This window comes from Polistes dominula, unplaced genomic scaffold (genome assembly GCF_049000335.1).
Source record: "Polistes dominula isolate Pdom_NZ unplaced genomic scaffold, Pdom_raw_medaka contig_31, whole genome shotgun sequence".
In the NCBI taxonomy this organism is placed as follows: domain Eukaryota; kingdom Metazoa; phylum Arthropoda; class Insecta; order Hymenoptera; family Vespidae; genus Polistes; species Polistes dominula.
The window spans coordinates 8,763,365-8,783,393 of record NW_028300925.1 but is presented as its reverse complement, the minus strand read 5'-3'; the positions used below and the strand labels follow the sequence as shown (position 1 = coordinate 8,783,393).

Below are 20,029 nucleotides of genomic sequence, written 5' to 3'. Positions count from 1 at the left end.
ATCATTACTTTTTGTTCCAAAACCTATCTCACACACATATACATCTATATATATGCAACTCTCTCAAAAGTATAAAATGTAATAAATAAAAAATTTTTCATTAAAAATAATGAATGACTCTAGACAGATGTATGTTTTTTAATTTGAATAGATATAACAAAAAAAATAGATGTACATATAAATCTAAAAAATAATTATCAAACACATTCTACTCTACTCATAAATAAATAAATAAATATATTTCAATCAAATTAATGGAGTATTATGATAGATGTATAATTGTTAATTTAAACAAAAATTTAATAAAATAAATGTGAAAATTGCATATAAATCCAATAAATAATTACCGATTACATTTTATTTCACTTATATAAATAAATAAATAAATTGCATATAATATGTATTTACGTTGGTTTATTTTACACCGCAGATGGTTCGTTTCCACATGCTACGTGTAATTTATATAGAGATTAACGTGATTAGTTTTGAATCACCTGGCTCCGACATATTATATATAATATATATATCAAAGTATTATGTATGTGCTATTATTATCCTTCGATATTTTGTTCATCCGTTCTTTACAATTTATCTCTTCGAAATTCGATATAGCACAAAAAACGAGAATTTCTTTAGGGTGTATGCGTAGGTGTATAGGTGTGTGTATGTGTAAGAATTTTTTTTTTCTTTTTAATCTATGGCAAAGGATTTCGTTTTCTAAACGTTACCCAAGAGGCTTAGGTATATATATATATATATATACTTTTTATATAATACTTTCGTCCCTTTTATATTTTTTTTCTGTCCCTGTTCCTCACGTTTCTTTTCTTTCTTTTTATTTTTAGAGAAAAAAGCCAAGAATTGTTATAGCACAAACATGGTTCCTATGGTTTCTCTACGATAATATCACCATAAATTTAGACCGAATTATGCTAATTGTATGATCTTTAAACCCGTTAATATCTTGTTTTCATTGAAAGTATCTTTTCTTTTAAGTATATAAGATTTACGTTAATTTGTGACAATGCAGAAACATTGTTTTCGAGATGGCAAGATTATTACATTTTAATGGAAAACAATTTCTTTTTCTTTTTCTCTTTCTTATTTTCATTATTTTTATACGTGTTAGTTTTTTCTAACTATGATTACGTTTGTGTTATTATTGCAGCTGTTGTTTTTGTATAGATGCTTAAGTATGTTGTAATTACTATTATTATTACTATTACTATATTATTATTGCTAATTCAAAATAGCAATAATACAAAGAAAGTAAAATTTTGTATTAATTTAAATTATTTTTAGTGTAGATGGTGCAGTGAAGTAAACAATAAATATATTTTATAAGATGAATCTCTAATAAAGATTAATTAAAGAATTCTTGTGTATTTTCTTTTATAATCTATTCAACTAATTACTTATCATTTAATTTATTATTACGTCAATATCGTAGCATAATAAAAATTTTATCTTTATTAATGATAAAATTTAATCACTTTTAATGAGAAAATTATGAACGTAAAATAAATTGAATAAAAGTATCTCGAATATGGAAATACAAATCAATGAAATTACATTTCGTTTACATATACATCATTCGTTTAAATAATTATTTAATATAGAAACTGGGTTGTAATGATTACGATGATTCGATTATGAATTTTTGTCATTATAAATTTATCTGTCTAAATAAATGTTTACTCACCGAAAAGGCAGCAAACGAAAACGACGGTGTAGAGTAAAATAAAAATCACTTTAACGTCGGTCCTATCGAAGATGTAATCTTCTGACATAGAATCATTATAAAACAGATGATAGTTACTTTGATTGTAGATGAAAGTTCCATTTATATTATTATCCAATTCGTAAACGTTTATTTCTGGATCGCTGTTTATTCTGAAAAAATAATAAAAAACAAGAAATTATATTTTCGAAATGTTCCAATTAGATTTGATTTTTCGTTATCACAAAAATACGTTTATAAAAACATTAAAATTTTAAATCGATCAATGAAAAATGATTGAATATTTTTGTTTATATTAAATTTATACAATATAAAATATTATTTATTATCTGTCTATCTTTCTTTTTTCTTTTTTTCGAATTCATTTATATAATTGAATAGAAATCAACGAAAGGTTTTTCGAATTCCAATCTTTATTATTATTATTATTTCGAAAGAATGCAATTGGATATTTCAGGAAACCGTTTGCTACACACGTGATTTGTTTGTAATGGGTGACAGATAATTTGTTGGGACGTTCTTTCCACTCTCTATCTCTTCGATTTCAATTAGATAATTTTTGTAAATTACAAAGATATTATTTACATAGAACAGGTGATAATTGAAGCTTATTATAAAATAAATTTAACTGAACAATTTAAATTTGTAATAAGCCTTAATACGAATTTCGTTAAAAATATAAATAAGAAAATTAATAAAATAAGGTAAAATAAAAGTAAAATAAATATCATCGTTTAATAAGAAATAGAGATAGATCGTTTAAAAGAGATAGAGAAAAGAAATTAGGTATGTTGAAGAGGGAAGTAATGGTTGGAAAGTCAGAATTCGAACATACACAAATAAAATGTCTACTACGATAAAGTATACTAAATTACTGACATTTTATATTAAATGCATGTTCACGGATTCTCTATCTTTTGTTTAACCATTCCTGATTTATCGTCCAGTTTCTAGTATTCAAAGTACCGTGGAAAATTAATTACATGAGACGAGCACATTTTTAAAATCTCTCTCACTCTTTCTCTCTTTCTTTTTCGTTTGTTTGAATGTATAAAAGAAAAATATTTAAATATAAGGATATTTAAATAATTAAATAACGGCTATATTTGTTTTTTAAAAGTCGCTAAGTTTATTACACGTACATTAAAAACGCATTACGGTATAAAAACTTGTTTAAAAGTTTATAATAATTTTTGTTATTGGATTTGTAAATTAAGTAATTTTTTATATTAATTTTGTATTTATACTATTAAATATAGTATAGTATAGTATAGTATAGTATAGTATAGTATAGTATAGTATAGTTATTTGGCGTTATAGTAATTATAATATTACTTAATTCTTGATTATATATAAATAAAATTTAAATTAATATATAAAAAAAAATGGTTATTTTATTTATTGTTACATTTGTAATAATTTATTTTCTTTTAATTTCTTTATTAGTTAATTTTAAATAATATATTTTTCATTATTTTATAATATAGTGATTTTAGTTTTTAATGAATAATAACTTATATTTTACTTTATTTATTATTTTTATTCATATGAATACACAAAGATCGTAACATTTTATTCGAAATCCTTTACTTTTGAGGAATTCGTTTTAGAAATAGAAAAAAAGAGAGCCAGGAAAAAATAAAAAAGGAAAGGATAAATAAGATTATCTCGAAAAAGTTATTTCGAAAAAGTTCAAATTTTTCTTTTAAATTGGCCATTTGCAATTCTTTGAGTTTTAACTAAAAAAGTAGACGGTACGAAGTATATATTCTTCTTTGGTAAAAATTCACGTAGCTATTGTTGGACTTAAGTTTAGATATTTAATTTGCTTTTTTTACGATAGAAACTTTTCAAGGACTACTTTCGTCCAATCGTTTGCTTATTTTTTCCTATAGTTATTCAAATAAACAAAATTTTTTTATATATTTTTAATATAATTAATATTAAATAAGAAACAATAAATTTATTTTAGAAGCAAATCGATTGAAAAGTTGTGAGTCTATCATATTAGTCATCCATTTAAGTAAAATTATTTCTACGAAATTTGTTGAAATAATATATTTGCGATTAATTATGATAAATTTTGTTACTGAAATATTTTAAATTATATATTAAGATGTTTTCCACAATATATCAACCGAACGAAATACTTTAATGATTACAGTGAAAAGTTATTTGGAATGAAATAAAAGGCAAAATTCGTATAACATCCGGTTGAAAATTAATAATTAAAACTATTTCAATTTATTATCTCAGATTTCAGAATATATTTCTGCATCTAACTTAAATCCTTAAGTATTACGAATATTATCCGTTATGTATTACTACAATATTTTACTCGAATTTTAAAATATTTAAACTTTCGAATGTTCGAATTAATCGTGCTCACATTTTTCATACACACAAATTTATATACATGTAATAATTTAATAATAATTTACAGGGATCAAACAATTGATCAAATGTTCTCACAGTGTTTAAATTTTTACATAGCTTTCGTAATTCACATAATACAGAAATAATTTAAATATGTTACATATTTTAAGCAAAATTAAATGAAATTAACAAATCCGGGATTTGATCAATTTTTTGACTTTGCAAAAATAAAATTTTAGTATACTTTCGTATACCCTCTTTTAGCTTTCAATACGGCTTTTATGCGTCTTGACATGCTGTCTACTAAATTTTTGCACTGTTTAGGCTTAATTTTTTTCCAAGCGACTTTTACTTTTGACCACAATTCAATAATACTTCTCGAATTATGATCAAAATTGACAACTGCTCTTTTCAGTAAACCCCATAGGTGTTTTATTGGGTTCAGGTCGGGAGACTATGGGGGTTAGTCTAAAAAAGTAAATCCATGAGCTTTAAACCATTCTTTGACGATTTTTTTCTGGTGTCTAGGATCGTTTTTGTGTTGAAAAATGACTTCTTCTGCGTTCTTATTCCATTTTGTCAAGCTTCCAATTATACTTTTCTGCAGAATGAATGTGTATGATGTTGCAGTCATTCGACCTTCAATTTTTTCAACGCATCCGACGACCTCACTGGTCATGCAACCCTAATGTACAAGATATGACTTCCTCCAAACTTTAATATTGAACGTGATCAAAAATAAAGAAACCTCTCCTATAAGTGGCACAGGAAGCTTTGTCTGAAGCTGTTTGCAAAAAAATATAAATTAAACCTGAACAGTGCAAAAATTTAGTAGGTAGCATGTCAAGACGCATGAAAGCCGTATTGAAAGCTAAAAGAGGGTATACGAAGGTATACTAAAATTTTATTTTTGCAAAGTCAAAAAATTGATCAAATTCCGGATTTGTTAATTTCATTTAATTTTGCTTAAAATATGTAACATATTTAAATTATTTCTGTACTATGTGAATTACGAAAGCTATGTAAAATGTGTAACATATTTAAATTATTTCTGTACTATGTGAATTACGAAAGTTATGTAAAAATTCAAACACTGTGAGAACATTTGATCAATTGTTTGAGTCACTGGTATATACACATAAGACTCGTGCCTTAACAAAATCTTCTATTTTTTCTTTTTTTTTAAATAAAAGTTATTCTTTTCTTGAGACTCAAAGTCTTTCAACCAATATACGTGTAATAAAAAAATATATAATGCAATAACTCATTGTGTAAAATATAGATAATAATTAATTTATTATTATCACACTTTATATCTTTCTTTCTCTTTGCTTAATTTATCTCTTACTGTCTTTCTTTCTCTCGTTCTAAATTGATATTCCAATGTATATATATATTCATATATATGGATATAAATAGATATATATTTAGCATACACGATCAGCATCCGATTGGAATTTGTATTAACATATGATGTTGGAATATTTGATCTTTGCAGCGAATAAGCCAGCATTGCATTCGCATCGATATTCTACGATCGGGATATTATTTATATTTATGTGCCTTAGGACGTTCTACGAGATCGTTTATTTGAAACCAAAGAAAAAGATGATAATAGTCAAAAGGAGAACTTAATAAAAGAAGAAAAAACCTTACTGACTATATCACTTTTTTCTTTATATCTGAATAAGAAGGTTATTTTTTTAAATAAGCTTTCAGGAAAAATATGGACAATTTGTCTTCCTTTATTTCTTCCTTCCTTCCTTCCTTTCTTTCTTTCTTTCTTTATTTCTTTCTTAACGAACATGGATTATTTTCTTTTTCAAGCGCCCATACGTTTTTAATATTTCTAAATGTTTTATTCAATTTCTGTCAATTCAATAATTGTTTTATTTTAATTTTTATCGTACAATAATTACGTGAACATTATTTTTCATATTTTGTTATGAAAAATTTTGTTTTAGAAATTTGTTATAATTTTTTCTTATAAAAAAGATTATTAATATTATTATTATTTATTTATTTATTTATTTATTTATTTTTAATGACATATTGTAAGACTTGTTCTGAAACAATTGTAAAGGGAACGAATCCATGAAATCCGTAAAAGAGAGTAATTAAGATATATCATTATTATGATTATTTATTAATTTATAGAATAAAATACGCAGCATATATTGAATTTATTATATTTAATTATTTAAATCATTCTGTTCATTCAACTTCATCTTTCTTTTATTTTAATTTGCATTTATCAATCATAAAAAATTTAAAAAATAGAAATTCTTTTTTCTATTTGGGCTAGAAATGTTCATTTCTTTATGTGAATGATTATTCATTCGGCTATTCAACTAATTAAATTTCCCAATAAAAAAAAATAGAGATAGAAAGACAGTAATATGATTATTAATTACGTATGGAATAACCATTAATAGGATCTTATTAGTATATTATGGATTTTTCTACAAATTATAGAGAAAAATACTTTTAAAACTTAATATTAAATATGGAAATCTAATCGAATTTGTCTATGTGAGAATCATGGTGTTAAAACGTGAAGAAGCATAGATTATAATCAAAGTAAATTCTTTCCATAAAAAAAAAAGAAAAGAAAAGAGAGAGAGAGAGAAGTAGATTAAACATTATCCAATTGAAACGAAATCAATTTCCTTCCATCGAGAATAACTAAGAAAATTATTGTCGCAGCTCGGTTCGACCTTCATTTTTATCTATCTTTTAAGATTGAATAAAATATTTTAATTCTATTTATGCCTTCTCTTATTAAATTTTTAGATATAATTTTATTTTTTATACCGAAAAAAAACTATATTAAACGTTAGCGTTAACAATTTAAAACTTTTAAGATTGAATAAAAAAAATATTTAAATTCTATTTGTCTTTTTTTTATTTTATTTTTTTCTTATATAATTTTATAATTTTTCCGAAACAAAAAATTATTTTGAATGTTTGCATTGATAATTTAAAACTTCTAAATTCAATTAGATATTCAAATTCTATTTGTGTCTTTTCTTTTCTTGTTTTATTTTATTTTACTTGATTATCTTATTATTTTTATATAATCCTTTTTCTTTCTAAATAAAAATTGTATCGAGTGTTCGCGTTGGTAATTTAGAAAGGTCGATTCTAATTATATATCGATAACATGAAAAAGTTGTGACGAGATAATGGATCTGGTGTGGTATACACTTTCTTATCAATTATTATCAAACTACATTTATTACATATATCATATAATACAAAATTCTCTTATAGAAAATAAAAAGATCATACATATCTATTGTTATTTAATATAATATAATTGTGATAATATCAGATATTATATAGATGATTATTATCATACTATAAACGAAATCATAAATCAAATTGTAATTTCAATGTACGAGATTGTTTAAAGAAACGTGGTGGTGTTAACGTTTCCATTTTTTACTGGAAATAAAAAAGAAAAAAAGAAGAAAAAGTAAATTGATAAATCAACAAGAAACGTGGATATCGTTTATCCTGGAGAAAAAGAAATGAAAATTTCAAGGAGGTTCGCGTCGAGGGAAATGTAAACGAATGAGTGACGAACGGATAGGTCAAGTTCGTAGATTCTTACCGTGACTAGAATTCTATCTGAATCTATCCCCGGTTGTAACTACGAAGCTTTTTACAGTATATAAACGATGTTTACATTTGATCTTTTTTTCCTTTTTTCTTTTTTCTTTTTTCTGATTATTACTATTACTATTTTTTTCCATGCAAGCAGTCTCAACAAATCGTATCGCAGTAGACAGGTTTTTCTGCGTAAGCCAAGAAATCGGAATATTTAGCAAAAGTTTTAATTAAACTTTCTGAGCTAAGCAAGAGTAAGTTATTTATACTTGTGTTGGAAGTTCATTCTTATAATTCCAACATCATCGTTACCTTCTTAAAATAAGTTGTCTTAATTTAATTTATTATTTACTTCTATCATAAATGTAGCCATTTTATTATATTTTATTGAATTTTCTAAAAATTAATCTATCAACTATAATATTTTATTTAATATTATATTTAATTTCAAATAAAATAAATCTATCAAAAATTCTATATTTTAAATTATATATTATTATTATTATTATTATTATTATTATTATTATTATATTTAATATAAATCTATATATAAATATTTATGAATATATATTTAGTATATTAATATTTATGAATTAGTATGTATAAATATTTATAAATTTAATAATAAATATTGTATTATTAAAGAAAAGATAAAAGAATTGAAATTGAATAAAATGATTTATTAGAAAACGAACGTTATTAGAGATCATTTTTTTCGAATCGTAATTAAACTGTTTTTATTATTTACGTCTGTGTTTTCAATAAAATAAAAAAAAAGAAAGAAGAAAAATATAATGTAGAACCTAAATCGAATTAACGATTGATTAGATAGGCATTTCATTAGTAACTCTACTCTATCGAATTTAACCACATCAATCGATCGATTGTAATGGTTGAATCCTTTTAATGACAATGATATCCTTCAATATATTCAGAGTTTACAAATAGCAAATAATTATATCTTATAGTTTATTTTAAATAAGAAAAATAATAAGAAGAAGATTCTGTCTTTTGATATATTACAAATAAATAGAAATTTTGTTTTTATTGATGCGAAAACAAACAATCAGTATTCTCTAATAATTTTGTTTAAACGTACATTTAACCACCAAACGGTATACTGTAATAGTGATTTTCTATGTTTATTTTCGTTGTAATAAAATAATAATCCAGGATTATTTAATAATATTATTTACATATATCAAAATATTTTATCTGTTAATTATATAATTATTTCTCCGTTAAATAAAAGTATTTTATTTCAGTGGTAGCTGTTACTTTATTTTTAAATTAAATTAATACAATCCAGTAATGGAGTATCAGATATTGATGATTGTTTATTTTCGTTCGAATATATTGAAAATACGAATAATTTAATTATTCATCTCTAGACAGATTAATTTTCAAGTATACATTTAAAAAAATAATTTAAGAAGTTGTTTGTAGCGTGATTAAACTAAAAAATAAAAACAATAAAAAAATTGTTACCTTATACTCGTGTTCTCGCCAATTAACAGCATTTCTTCTGTGATGGCCATCATTATTTGCTTTTACCTTTCGAAAAAATTCACGATCTTTCTTCAATTTAAAAATCCACTTTCATTCGCAAATAACAACAAAAATATTGAAGAATAAATCTTCAATGGTTGTTTTTTTGTAGGTAATTTTTGTTTATTTGTAAATAAAATATAAATAAATAAATATATTATTATAAATTTCAATTTTTATAAACATTTTCATTTCTTCGAATCAAATAATCTCATTGATATTATCGTTTTCTGTTTTGTTATACTAACAAATTTACTAGTATTACTACTACTGTAAATACTATTTATTATTGTTACTATTATTATTATTACTCGTCGTAGTGTCCTTCGCGTGACAATTAATGTTTGCTTTTCATTTTCTCTTCTTTCTTTCTTTTTTTTTTCTTTAACAATCCCGATATAACCAAGCCGATAACAGACACGTCACAGCATCTCCCTGCACATTTCGATAACAAAGTAAATCAAATGATTAATATGACGATCTCCTCCCACCCCTCGACTCTTTTTTTCCCAAAAGAGACATCGATTATTTTGTTCGAATTGATACGAGTTGATATCGTCATCACTGATTTCTCCTTACTAAAGTTTTTTTAATTACGTCAGTTATTATTTGTATTATTTTTAATTAATGCTTTCGAATCAAATTTAACTATTTATTACCTTATTCGATGTTTATAATTTAACACGTATCATTCACATCATTTATTTATTCATTTCATATCATAAATATAATTCATACACATTATATTATTTATTCAATAATTAATTGAATAAATAGTAATATTTCAAAAAAGTAAAATAGTAATTATTCATTACTAATTTATATTGATATTTATATTTTAAATTATTTTAATTTTTTCATTGTTTATCAGTTCAGAACTATGTACAGATTATTTCTTTATTCATATTATATTAAAAATTGATAATATATAGCTTATATTATTTATTTAATTATTATTTATACTTATTTATATCAATATTAATACTTTAAGATATAAAGTTTTTAACATTTGTCAATGTTCGTAATTTAACACGTATATACACATAGCTTTTACATTCATTTAAACATCATAAAAATAATATATATACACTACATTAATTATTTAATTAATTGCTATTATTCATGCTAATTTTTAAACATTTATACTTTAATTTCGTGCTTTGTTTTTTTTTTTAAATTTCATTAATTGCGATTCATTGAAAGTTACTTTTTTTTTTTAATTGAATTTATTTGCTGACATTGAGTTAATTATTATTGATTATTCAATTTATTCGTTTTATTTATTCGTTCGTCCGTCTATTCAAACTTTTATTTAATTTTTTTTATTAATTCAATAATGAAATATAATTTATCACAAATCTGACGAAACGAAGAATTGTTAATTTTTTTTCTCTCGTAGTTGTTGTTTATAATTTGAATTGAAAATAATGTATAGTTAATGAAAATCTATTTGAAATGGAATAAGATAATAATGTTAACGTTATCGTCGGCGTTACGCGCGGAACTGATCGCAAAGGATTCTCGTTTACCCTCTACTACCACCTTCAACGAATAACACCTTACATATCCCCTACCATTTATGAAAAGGCGCAAGCGTAATGGTAGCTTTTATATCGGTGCGATTCAACAAACTCATTCAAGCTCACAGATCGACGAAGAATAAAAAAATAGAAGAAACAGAAGAAAAACAAAAGATTCGATAAAATCAAATAGCTATGGTCTTCTCATTTACAATCGTTTATTTTTCATTTTTCAAAATATTTCATTTTTATTTTAAAATCAGAGAGAGAAAAAGAGAGAAAAAATCTTAAATCTCGGTTGTTTAATTTATACGCTATCGAAAAGAATTATAAGAGTAAATTAATGTATACAGAGTGTTAAAAAAAACCACATTCAATATTTATATGATAAATGGGATACACTGTACTGAGTGAATAAAAAAGCATTGGTAAACATAGGTCGAAAAGTCAACCGTTTCTGTGATATAAACATTTTTGTTTGCTGGTATCATGACTGACTTAATTGCTTCCATTGCATGAGATGCTAACTATTGTGTTTTTAAAGCGCATTCTAAATGTTCTTATTCAAGTGCCGAAAGTAGATTTTTCGGTCAGTTGCGGTTCAGCGATTATAGATATTACACAGTTACAAAGTATCGTGAAAATGGAAGCGTATTATTCATCACGGTTGTCAAAACAGAAATGTGGAATTTTCAAAAGAGTTCGCGAATCTGTAAAAAAGAAGATGCCAAGCATGTGTAGAAATGGAAGGTAGAAAATCTTCTGTAAACATCGAAAATTCAGTAGTAGCAATTATGATAATAACAAACGAAAATGTTTACTAAAGCATTTCTACTCAAAACAATATATCCTATATATACCATATAAATATTGAATGGTTTTTTGAAACACCCTGTATATATTGATTGAATTAACAAATGTGTTTAGATAGATAGAAAAAAAAAAGTATTGCCACTATTTTGATCCATGTTAGATATGAATTGTAATATTGCATTTTTTACTTTTATATTTCGTTAGATAACAATCAATCATTTCTTGACTGAAAATTTACACATATTCATGACATTTACATATATCTACATATTTGGATTTAAATATTAATTAATCATTGGGTTTATTGGCAAATATATTCGAGTAATCTTTTCTAACAATATGTTATTTGTCGAATTTATCGTTCGAAAGTTAAAATGGAATATTCTTTTTCTTTCTATTTATTTTTCTATCAAACTGAATTTATGAATAAAAATTTATGTTCTTTCATTATTTTAAATATTATTTTGATTTTTAAATTATTTGATGTGAATTTGATAAGTTTTTAAATAATTGTTTTGAATTAGCGATTCATTATGATCAAAAATTTATAACTTAAAAAGTAAATTTCCAACTTCTACGATTGTCTATTCTTTTCTGACATATTGGCTGTTATGCTAACGAAGCATGCCTAATAGTGACATACGACTACCTGTTGTGTTATTTTCAAGAATTTCTCTATGCCCTAATAATTTTGCTTGCTATTAAAACATTTGATTACTAATGTCATTTGATAATATATTTAATATTCATGAATATAAAAAAATCTTACAAAATTCTTCTTTGTTAGATTTTCTATTAATAATTAAATATATAATTACAATGATATATATTATTGTTATTATAAAAAATAACTATTATTATATTATTAAAATTACTCATATAATTGTCATGTAATTTAATAAACTATAAAATATAATAGTATAGCAATGTATACATATATTTTACGTAGTTAAGTTGAAAAGTCTTAATTCTAACATAGAAACAATCTTGTTTCCGTCAAACTCACTTTTAAAAAAATGAAAAGAAAATAATTTATAGAGGTAAAAATCTTTGCTATTCATTCTCGTTAATATTGAAAAATATTATTTATTAAAAATTCTATAATCATAATCACACCTGTAAATTTATTGATATATAAATTAAAATAAATATTTGCTCGACTCCCGATAATTGTTACTTTAAAAAAAAAAAAAAAAAAGAACATTATAAAAAACAGGGAATAAAATATTAAAAAGGAAGAGAAGAAGGAAAGTGTAAGATTACACTAGTTTGCAAGGTAGAGAATTTTTTTCCGAGACAATTGTATTATAATTAAAGAGGAGGGAGAAAACCAGTGAAGAGAAATAGATAGAGTGTATGAGAGAGAAAGAGATAAAGACAGCCAGAAAACATTCTGCCAATGATTACATCTATAAGTCCTCTTCAGTTGTGTTTCATCCTCGTCACACGAAAGTTGTTCCGAGATATCGTTTAGTATTCGTATCGTTAACACATACATTATAATATTTGTTTCATTCAAACATGAACGATCAACACGTAGCAAATAATTTTACTTGTTGTTATTATTGATTAACACTAATCGTACCAAAAGCCTAATAATCTCGTCACGTATAATCGAACATTATTATTGCTTACGATAAACGAGTTTATTTCTTTTTTTTTTCTCTTTAAAGTTCTCAAGGAAAAGATAAAAAACGAGAAATTTCTTATATAAGTTTGAACGATACGATAGAACGATACATAAGTGAATTGTATCTGTCAGTGCGACAGGTGCGCACTCGAGAAAATTTATCATTCAAAGGTAAGTTCGAAAATTTTGATTTTAATTATTATTATTGTTATTGTTATTATTTGCATTTTTTTTTATTTGCGGTTTTTCTTATCAATACTTTTTCCATTTTGTTTATTTATTATTTTTTTTTTTCTTTTATTGCAATTGAAGATAAAGTGAAATAATGTTCAACCGGATACGTGGTACAGTGAGCGAGACAGGTAAGCTGTTTAACTTCTTGTTTCCAAGTTAGACGACTAGGATAGTAAAAAAGGATAAAGAAATGTTAGCTTTTTATCCTAGTAAAGTTTCCTACGATCGATTCATCCACTTTATTGTTGGAACACACAAATCCTATCCTAACGTGTTCCCTATTATTCGATCTCTCCCTCTCTCTCTCTTTCTCCCTCTCTCTCTCTCTCTCTTTCTCCCTCTCTCTCTCTCTCTTGTTCTCTCTCTATTGGGTTGAGTTAATACGTAACATTGTTCGATAAGTGTCCGTTCAGTTTTCGAAACTTACGATTTCACGCGATCACGATAGTTTCCTTTAATTTATTACACGCGATCCTTCATATACATATTATACACATAATTTTTTGTTCTACACTTTTAATTATTATTTCCGTTTCGACAAATAAACAAAATTACTTTCTCAAAAATTGAAAAGAATTTCAGGTATTCATTTTAAACAAGAACTAAAATAAACTTCCTCTAATAGAGAATTAACTTCACGTTCTACCGTTAAATATTTTCTGCACAAGAGTATGAATATATTATATTTAAATATAATAATAATAATAATAATAATAATAATAAAAATATATGTAATATATATAATATATATTTCTGTGTGTGTAGATATTTTTGATTATCACTTACATTTTGAAAAATAAAAAGGAATTACTTGTCCGAAAGTTGAAAAGAATTCGAATAGTTCGGCTTTAATAAAAAATCTATGTAAATTAAAAAATTCAACGTTCTATTATAAAAAATTTTGTTTGCGTTAAAATATGTATAAATATTCGATTATATGAATAAAAATGAAGGAAAGGCGTAAATATGATATATCGGTATAAAAATATGAGATGAAAATGGAGCTTATGTTAGTTATAATTTTGATTTGTTTTGCTGCAGCGATCAAATTAACGGATAAAAATGCTTGCAAAAGTTACTTGAAACGTAGGTTACCAATTTTCGGCTGGTTACCAAGATATAAAGCGCCATGGTTGTTACAAGATGCGCTTGCTGGTTTTACAGTAGGTCTCACAGCAATCCCTCAAGGGATCGCTTATGGAATAGTGGCTGGACTGAGTCCTGAGGTAATTTATTCGTTATCTTTGTAAATACAGTTAATATAGAATAATCGTGTTAACTGTAGTTTCTATCTATTCAATTATCTTTCATCTAATATGATCGTCTTTAGTATGGCTTGTATGCAGCTTTTATGGCATCCTTCGTTTATATTATTTTTGGATCTTGTGAGAACATAACTATTGGGCCAACAGCAATTATGGCAACTATGGTACAACCGCTTGTATTGAGTCATGGTCCTGATATGGCTATATTGTTGACATTTTTAAAAGGATGTATTATCACGTTATCGGGTTTACTTCATTTAGGTATGTTAGAAAGTTCATACTTTTTTCTTCTTCTTCTTCTCTGCATGGAAAATCATTTCACCCTAGACCAACATTATCGTATTTTTTTTCTTTTCATTTATTAATTAAAAAATTATAGACACATATACATCCTTTCTTTTGAACATAATGATTTACAGGTTTTCTTTTGGATTTCATTTCTTTACCTGTCATCACCGGGTTTACCTCGGCTGCAGCTATTAACATTGCCTCGTCGCAATTTAAATCTCTTCTTGGTATTCCGGGAAGGGCTGAAAGCTTTCTAGATTCCGTTATACAAGTTTTTTCGAATTTAAACGCGATCAGATATCAGGATACGCTCTTGGGTATATCCACGATCATCGTCCTGGTTATTTTCAAGGTAAAACTTCTTTTTTTTCTTCTACTTCTTCTTCTTCTTGTATTTTTTACTTACTCCTCTTTACTTTGCTTTTTGAGGTATATTATTACGTTGTACGACCCAAGGGGTTTGATGTTTCTTTATATAATATCACATTTCAATATAAAAAAGAGAAAAAAAACATTTTTAATTATGTATAGGATATTAAGATTATTAATTTCATTAAAATGGATCATCCTGCATACATTTATTATATATATCGTCCTTGTTATTATGTTAAGAAACACAATTTCTTTTTATAAGATATTCTTTCTTTTTTTTTTTTATCAATGATAAGATCTCGAAAATTGATTTGATAATATCATTTATCACAATTATACTATATATATATATATATATATATATATTATTTTTGTCAAGAGTTAATTAATCGACAGATTAATGTACTAGAAAATAAAAGATCATAATTATTATTACACTTTATATATATACACTTTTATTTTATTTATAGAATTTACCTGGACGACGAAACGGTACTTGGGTGCAAAAATTTTTATGGGGTTTAACATTAGCTAGAAATGCTATAGTCGTTGTCGCAGGAACTATTATAGCTTACATTTTTTATTATAATGGAGAAGAAATATTTAAACTTACAGGTAAAAAAAAGAATACAATAAAAATAAATAAATATTAAGAAACAGATCAACAATTTTCGAGATTACATCATTGCCATGAATCTTGTTATTTTCTAAACTCTTCCTTTCTAACAATATTAATAGTTTATTCTTACGATGATACTTAGGATCAATGGGACAAGGTTTACCACCGTTCCAACCACCGCCCTTTTCAACGACTTACCAAAATAAAACTTATGATTTCATAGAAATGACGACGATTATGGGATCAACGATCATTTCCATTCCTATTGTTTCTACTATCGAACATATGGCAATTGCCAAAGCTTTTGGTAAGTTCCTTTTTTATAAATAAATTTTAAGAAGAAAAAATTAGATATTAAAAAAAAGAAAAAAAGAAACAATTTCTTTGTACAATTAATTAATACATACATACATTATACTATTATTATATTATTACATACACTTTTATTTATATAAAAAAATAAAAAAATATATAAAATACATATAAATGTCATATTGCATATTTAATAAAATAATAATAATGATAATATAATAATTAAAAAAAAAGAATATTATATATACGTGAGTTGGTTGAAAAATTTGGAAGCCTAACACAGAAACAATTTTTTTTCGATCAAACTGACTTCTATTTTTAAAAAGTAAAAATCTTTTGTTGAGGCTCAAAACTTTTTAATCCAACCTCATAATTTTGGATAAAAATTTAAATTTGCTTTCTATTTTAATTTGTTATTATTATTATTATTAGCAAAGGGAAGATCTTTGGATGCAACTCAAGAAATGTTCGCTCTCGGGATCTGCAATATTTTAGGATCTTTTGTATCATCAATGCCAGTTACAGGTTCATTCACAAGAACGGCTGTTAATCATGCGTCAGGTGTGAGGACACCTTTCGGTGGTTTATTCACAGGTAATTAATTATTAATATATATAATGTAATAGAAAATACCTAGTATTTCGTTATTAGATATTTCGAGATTAAATTGATAAATCGATAAACGAAAGCTTACATGGTTTAGATTTCTTTTTTATCAATAAGATTTTGTGATAATCAAAAACATAATTTCGATAGAAAGAAAAAGCGTGAGATAGAAAAATAGAAAAAAAACATTACTTTTTTCAGTTCTTTTCCTGCATTTAACATTTGGAATTTATATTTTCTTGTTTTCTTTTTCTTTAACAGGTTGTCTCGTTCTGCTTGCAGCAGGTTTTTTAACAGGTACCTTTCGTTTTATTCCTAAAGCTACTTTGGCAGGTGTCATCCTATGTGCCATGTATTATATGCTAGATTTTGATACTTATTTATTACTATGGCGTGCGAGAAGTAAGTATTATTTAAAAAAATTTTTTTTAATTAATCTTAAATTTATCCACCCGTTTTATTCTATTTTTCTATTAATATAATACAATAAAAAACATAATGTTTTTTACTTCTTACATTAATTATCTAATAAATAAAATATCTAAACTTTCGTTATTTTAAATAAATATTTATAAATATCTATGTATAAAAAAAGTGGGAAAACTTTTTAGAGATCGATTTTTGCGTAATGGTATTAACGCTCCTACCATGTATCTTCCTTGGTCTTGAATTAGGAATAGCCATTGGTATAGTCCTTAACCTAATGACGTTACTATATTTTTCGGCAAGGCCATCCGTCGAAACTAAGCTCGAACAGGTTTGTTATAATAGAAGAAAAATATTTCATTGATATTTCTTTTTCATTTGTTGTACATTTATTTCAATCATGATTTGTTAGAATGATCAGAACCGAGTTATGATACACATAATTCCTGAAGAAGCTCTTGCATTCCCAGCAGCCGAACATTTGCGTTCTAATGTAATGAAGCTTACAGAAGAAAGTTGTTGCAACGTTGTACTGGATTTCAAAAATCTTAAAAGAATTGATGTTACTGTTGCTAAGGTAAAATAATTATTTATATAAATATGAAAAGCTGATTAAGAAAATGATCTATTTTTGTAAATTTTAAAATTATATGAAAAAATGACTTTTCTTTTTGCAGAATATAAAATTACTTGCAAACGATCTCTCGTTGAGAGGACAAGAACTAATTTACGTTAATTGTTGCAAGAATGTTGAGAATATCTTGAGGACAGTTGCACCAGAATTACAAACTGAGTTTCGTGAAGTTGCTATTGCGAATATTTGATAAGAGTGGAAAATAGACGAAGAGAAAAGAAGATAAGATATAATAGGAAGTATATAGAAGATACATCGACCGAGTTTACAATCATTGTGAGAAGACAGATACAAAGTAAAATGATACTGAATTTGTCTTCTCAAATGTTAAGTTTTTTTCAAAAAAAAAAAAAAAAATCGAAGTTCTTCTATCCTTTTTTATCTTTTTCTGATTCTTCTTTTTTCTTTATCAAAATATCCATCAGATCTAAAAAAAGAAACAAAATATTTTTAGAAATTCATTGTATGAACGATTGTTTTGTACGTGCAATCAGTCAAGTTTCTAACATGACTGATAGTGTACTTTTTGTAAATAAAATTAAAATACGAAAAGTAAGAAATAAAATAAATTATTTTTTACGATGATCATTCATACTCGAGAATAGAGTCGGAATACAAATAGCACAGTAAAACAAATGATATATATATATATATATATATATATATATATATATATAGTAATGTATGTAATGTAAGTATCTACTATATTATTTATACTAAATCTTCAGTCAAGAATCCATCCATTCATTTATTCACGTTCATGGATCTATTCTTTGTCTGATTCCTCTTTGCAAATCTGTTAAATACGATTACATCCATTCGGAATAGCCTTATAGGTCCTCAAAGCATTCAAGGTCTTCCATCACGTCAAGAGAATTGTAAAAAGCGATTAAGTGCAACTATGATTTATCTATACCTGCAAGCGACTTGATTCTCTTCCTTTTTGTCCGTTTGATGGTGTTGTTACCAAAGAATATATAATATCGTAAAACATTAGAAGTGGACTTTTCATGTAAAAAATTCATTTTAGTTATTATCGGGACCACCAGTGGGTGTTAGTAGATAAAATATTGTATTTTTTGATAGTATTGTATTGTCATCGGGTAAAGTATATCGCCACTGGTAGTTCGTGCTAATTAAGATGAATTTTTTATACGAAAAGTATACTTCTAATGTTCTACTATATTACATATTCTTTGATTGTTACAATACAATAATCCTTACCGACTAATTCAAAAAGTAAAGTCAAAAAAAGTAATTGTTTTACCCATCAACGCAGATAGTCATGGTAAATATTTACCTTATCAACAAAATTACAAATCAGTTGGTAAAAGTAGATTTCGATTTATTGACTGATAAAAACTTGATAAGCAGTATCAAAGAATGTAGAATTATATAGAACATTAGAAGTCCACTTTTCATATAAAAAATTCACCTTAACACTGGGACCAAACTTGAGAGATAATAGGGAGAATATTGCATTCTTTGATAGTTTGTACCGTTCTTCGATAGTATTGTATTATCATCGCGTTACTATTACCTACTGGTAGTTCTGATGCTAACTAAGATGAATTTTCTATACGAAATGTGAACTTTTGATGTTCTATATATTTAATTCTATATTCTTTGGTTTTACACAGTCGCTTCGATAGGCTCAAATTGACAAATTAAATGGTTTTTTTGTTTAAATTATAGCCAATGAGAGATTTTCATGTATTTTGTGCACAATTATAAAATAATTAAAATTTTCATAATTAATATAAATAATAGAAAACAATTTTTTTACATTGATTTCTATTTTTTAATTCTTAATTTATCTATTTTTCTTTTGTTTTCTGAATAAATTGCATCTTCTTGTAATATCAACCAATCATCTTTGACTTTACATTAAAAATAATATTAATATTTTTTTTCTTTTTTTCTTTCTGGTTTCTCAAATATTTCACTAACAGTGATTTATTTAGTATTCCATTTTTTTCAATTTTTCGCTGGTTGTGATTAATCATAATTGCTAGGTAAAAATTTCTTATAAA

At 25.0% G+C, this 20,029-nt stretch overlaps 2 protein-coding genes across 5 annotated transcripts in view; one reads left to right on the top strand and one right to left on the bottom strand.

Moving 5' to 3' along the window:
- LOC107073012 (trissin receptor) overlaps positions 1-10,790 on the bottom strand; it is a 30,155-nt gene extending 19,365 nt beyond the window's left edge. Inside the window, exons 1-3 of one of the 3 annotated variants that reach the window (XM_089171249.1) lie at positions 10,263-10,790; positions 9,218-9,712; positions 1,703-1,893 (exon numbers count right to left, since the gene is read on the bottom strand). In XM_089171249.1, coding sequence (XP_089027375.1) covers positions 1,703-1,893; positions 9,218-9,270 — 244 coding nt within the window. In that variant the 5' untranslated portion in view covers positions 9,271-9,712; positions 10,263-10,790. Of the gene's footprint in view, positions 1-1,702; positions 1,894-9,217; positions 10,165-10,262 lie in introns of those variants that run through there. The other 2 variants (XM_089171248.1, XM_015333397.2) reach the window with 2 other exon arrangements.
- A 2,263-nt stretch (positions 10,791-13,053) lies between these two features.
- On the top strand, positions 13,054-18,235 carry LOC107072986 (sodium-independent sulfate anion transporter). 2 transcript variants are annotated; one of them, XM_015333351.2, is made up of 12 exons: positions 13,054-13,411; positions 13,553-13,602; positions 14,516-14,700; positions 14,805-15,000; positions 15,159-15,379; positions 15,870-16,014; positions 16,161-16,325; positions 16,763-16,924; positions 17,198-17,338; positions 17,548-17,693; positions 17,775-17,939; positions 18,040-18,235. In XM_015333351.2, the coding sequence occupies exons 2-12, from the start codon at positions 13,566-13,568 to the stop codon at positions 18,184-18,186; spliced, it is 1,710 nt and encodes a 569-aa protein (XP_015188837.2). In that variant the 5' UTR covers positions 13,054-13,411; positions 13,553-13,565; the 3' UTR covers positions 18,187-18,235. The 2 variants fall into 2 exon arrangements, with proteins under 2 accessions (XP_015188837.2, XP_089027371.1); XM_089171245.1 differs by lacking the exons at positions 13,054-13,411; positions 13,553-13,602 and adding an exon at positions 13,626-14,056.
- The last annotated feature ends 1,794 nt before the right edge of the window (positions 18,236-20,029 follow it).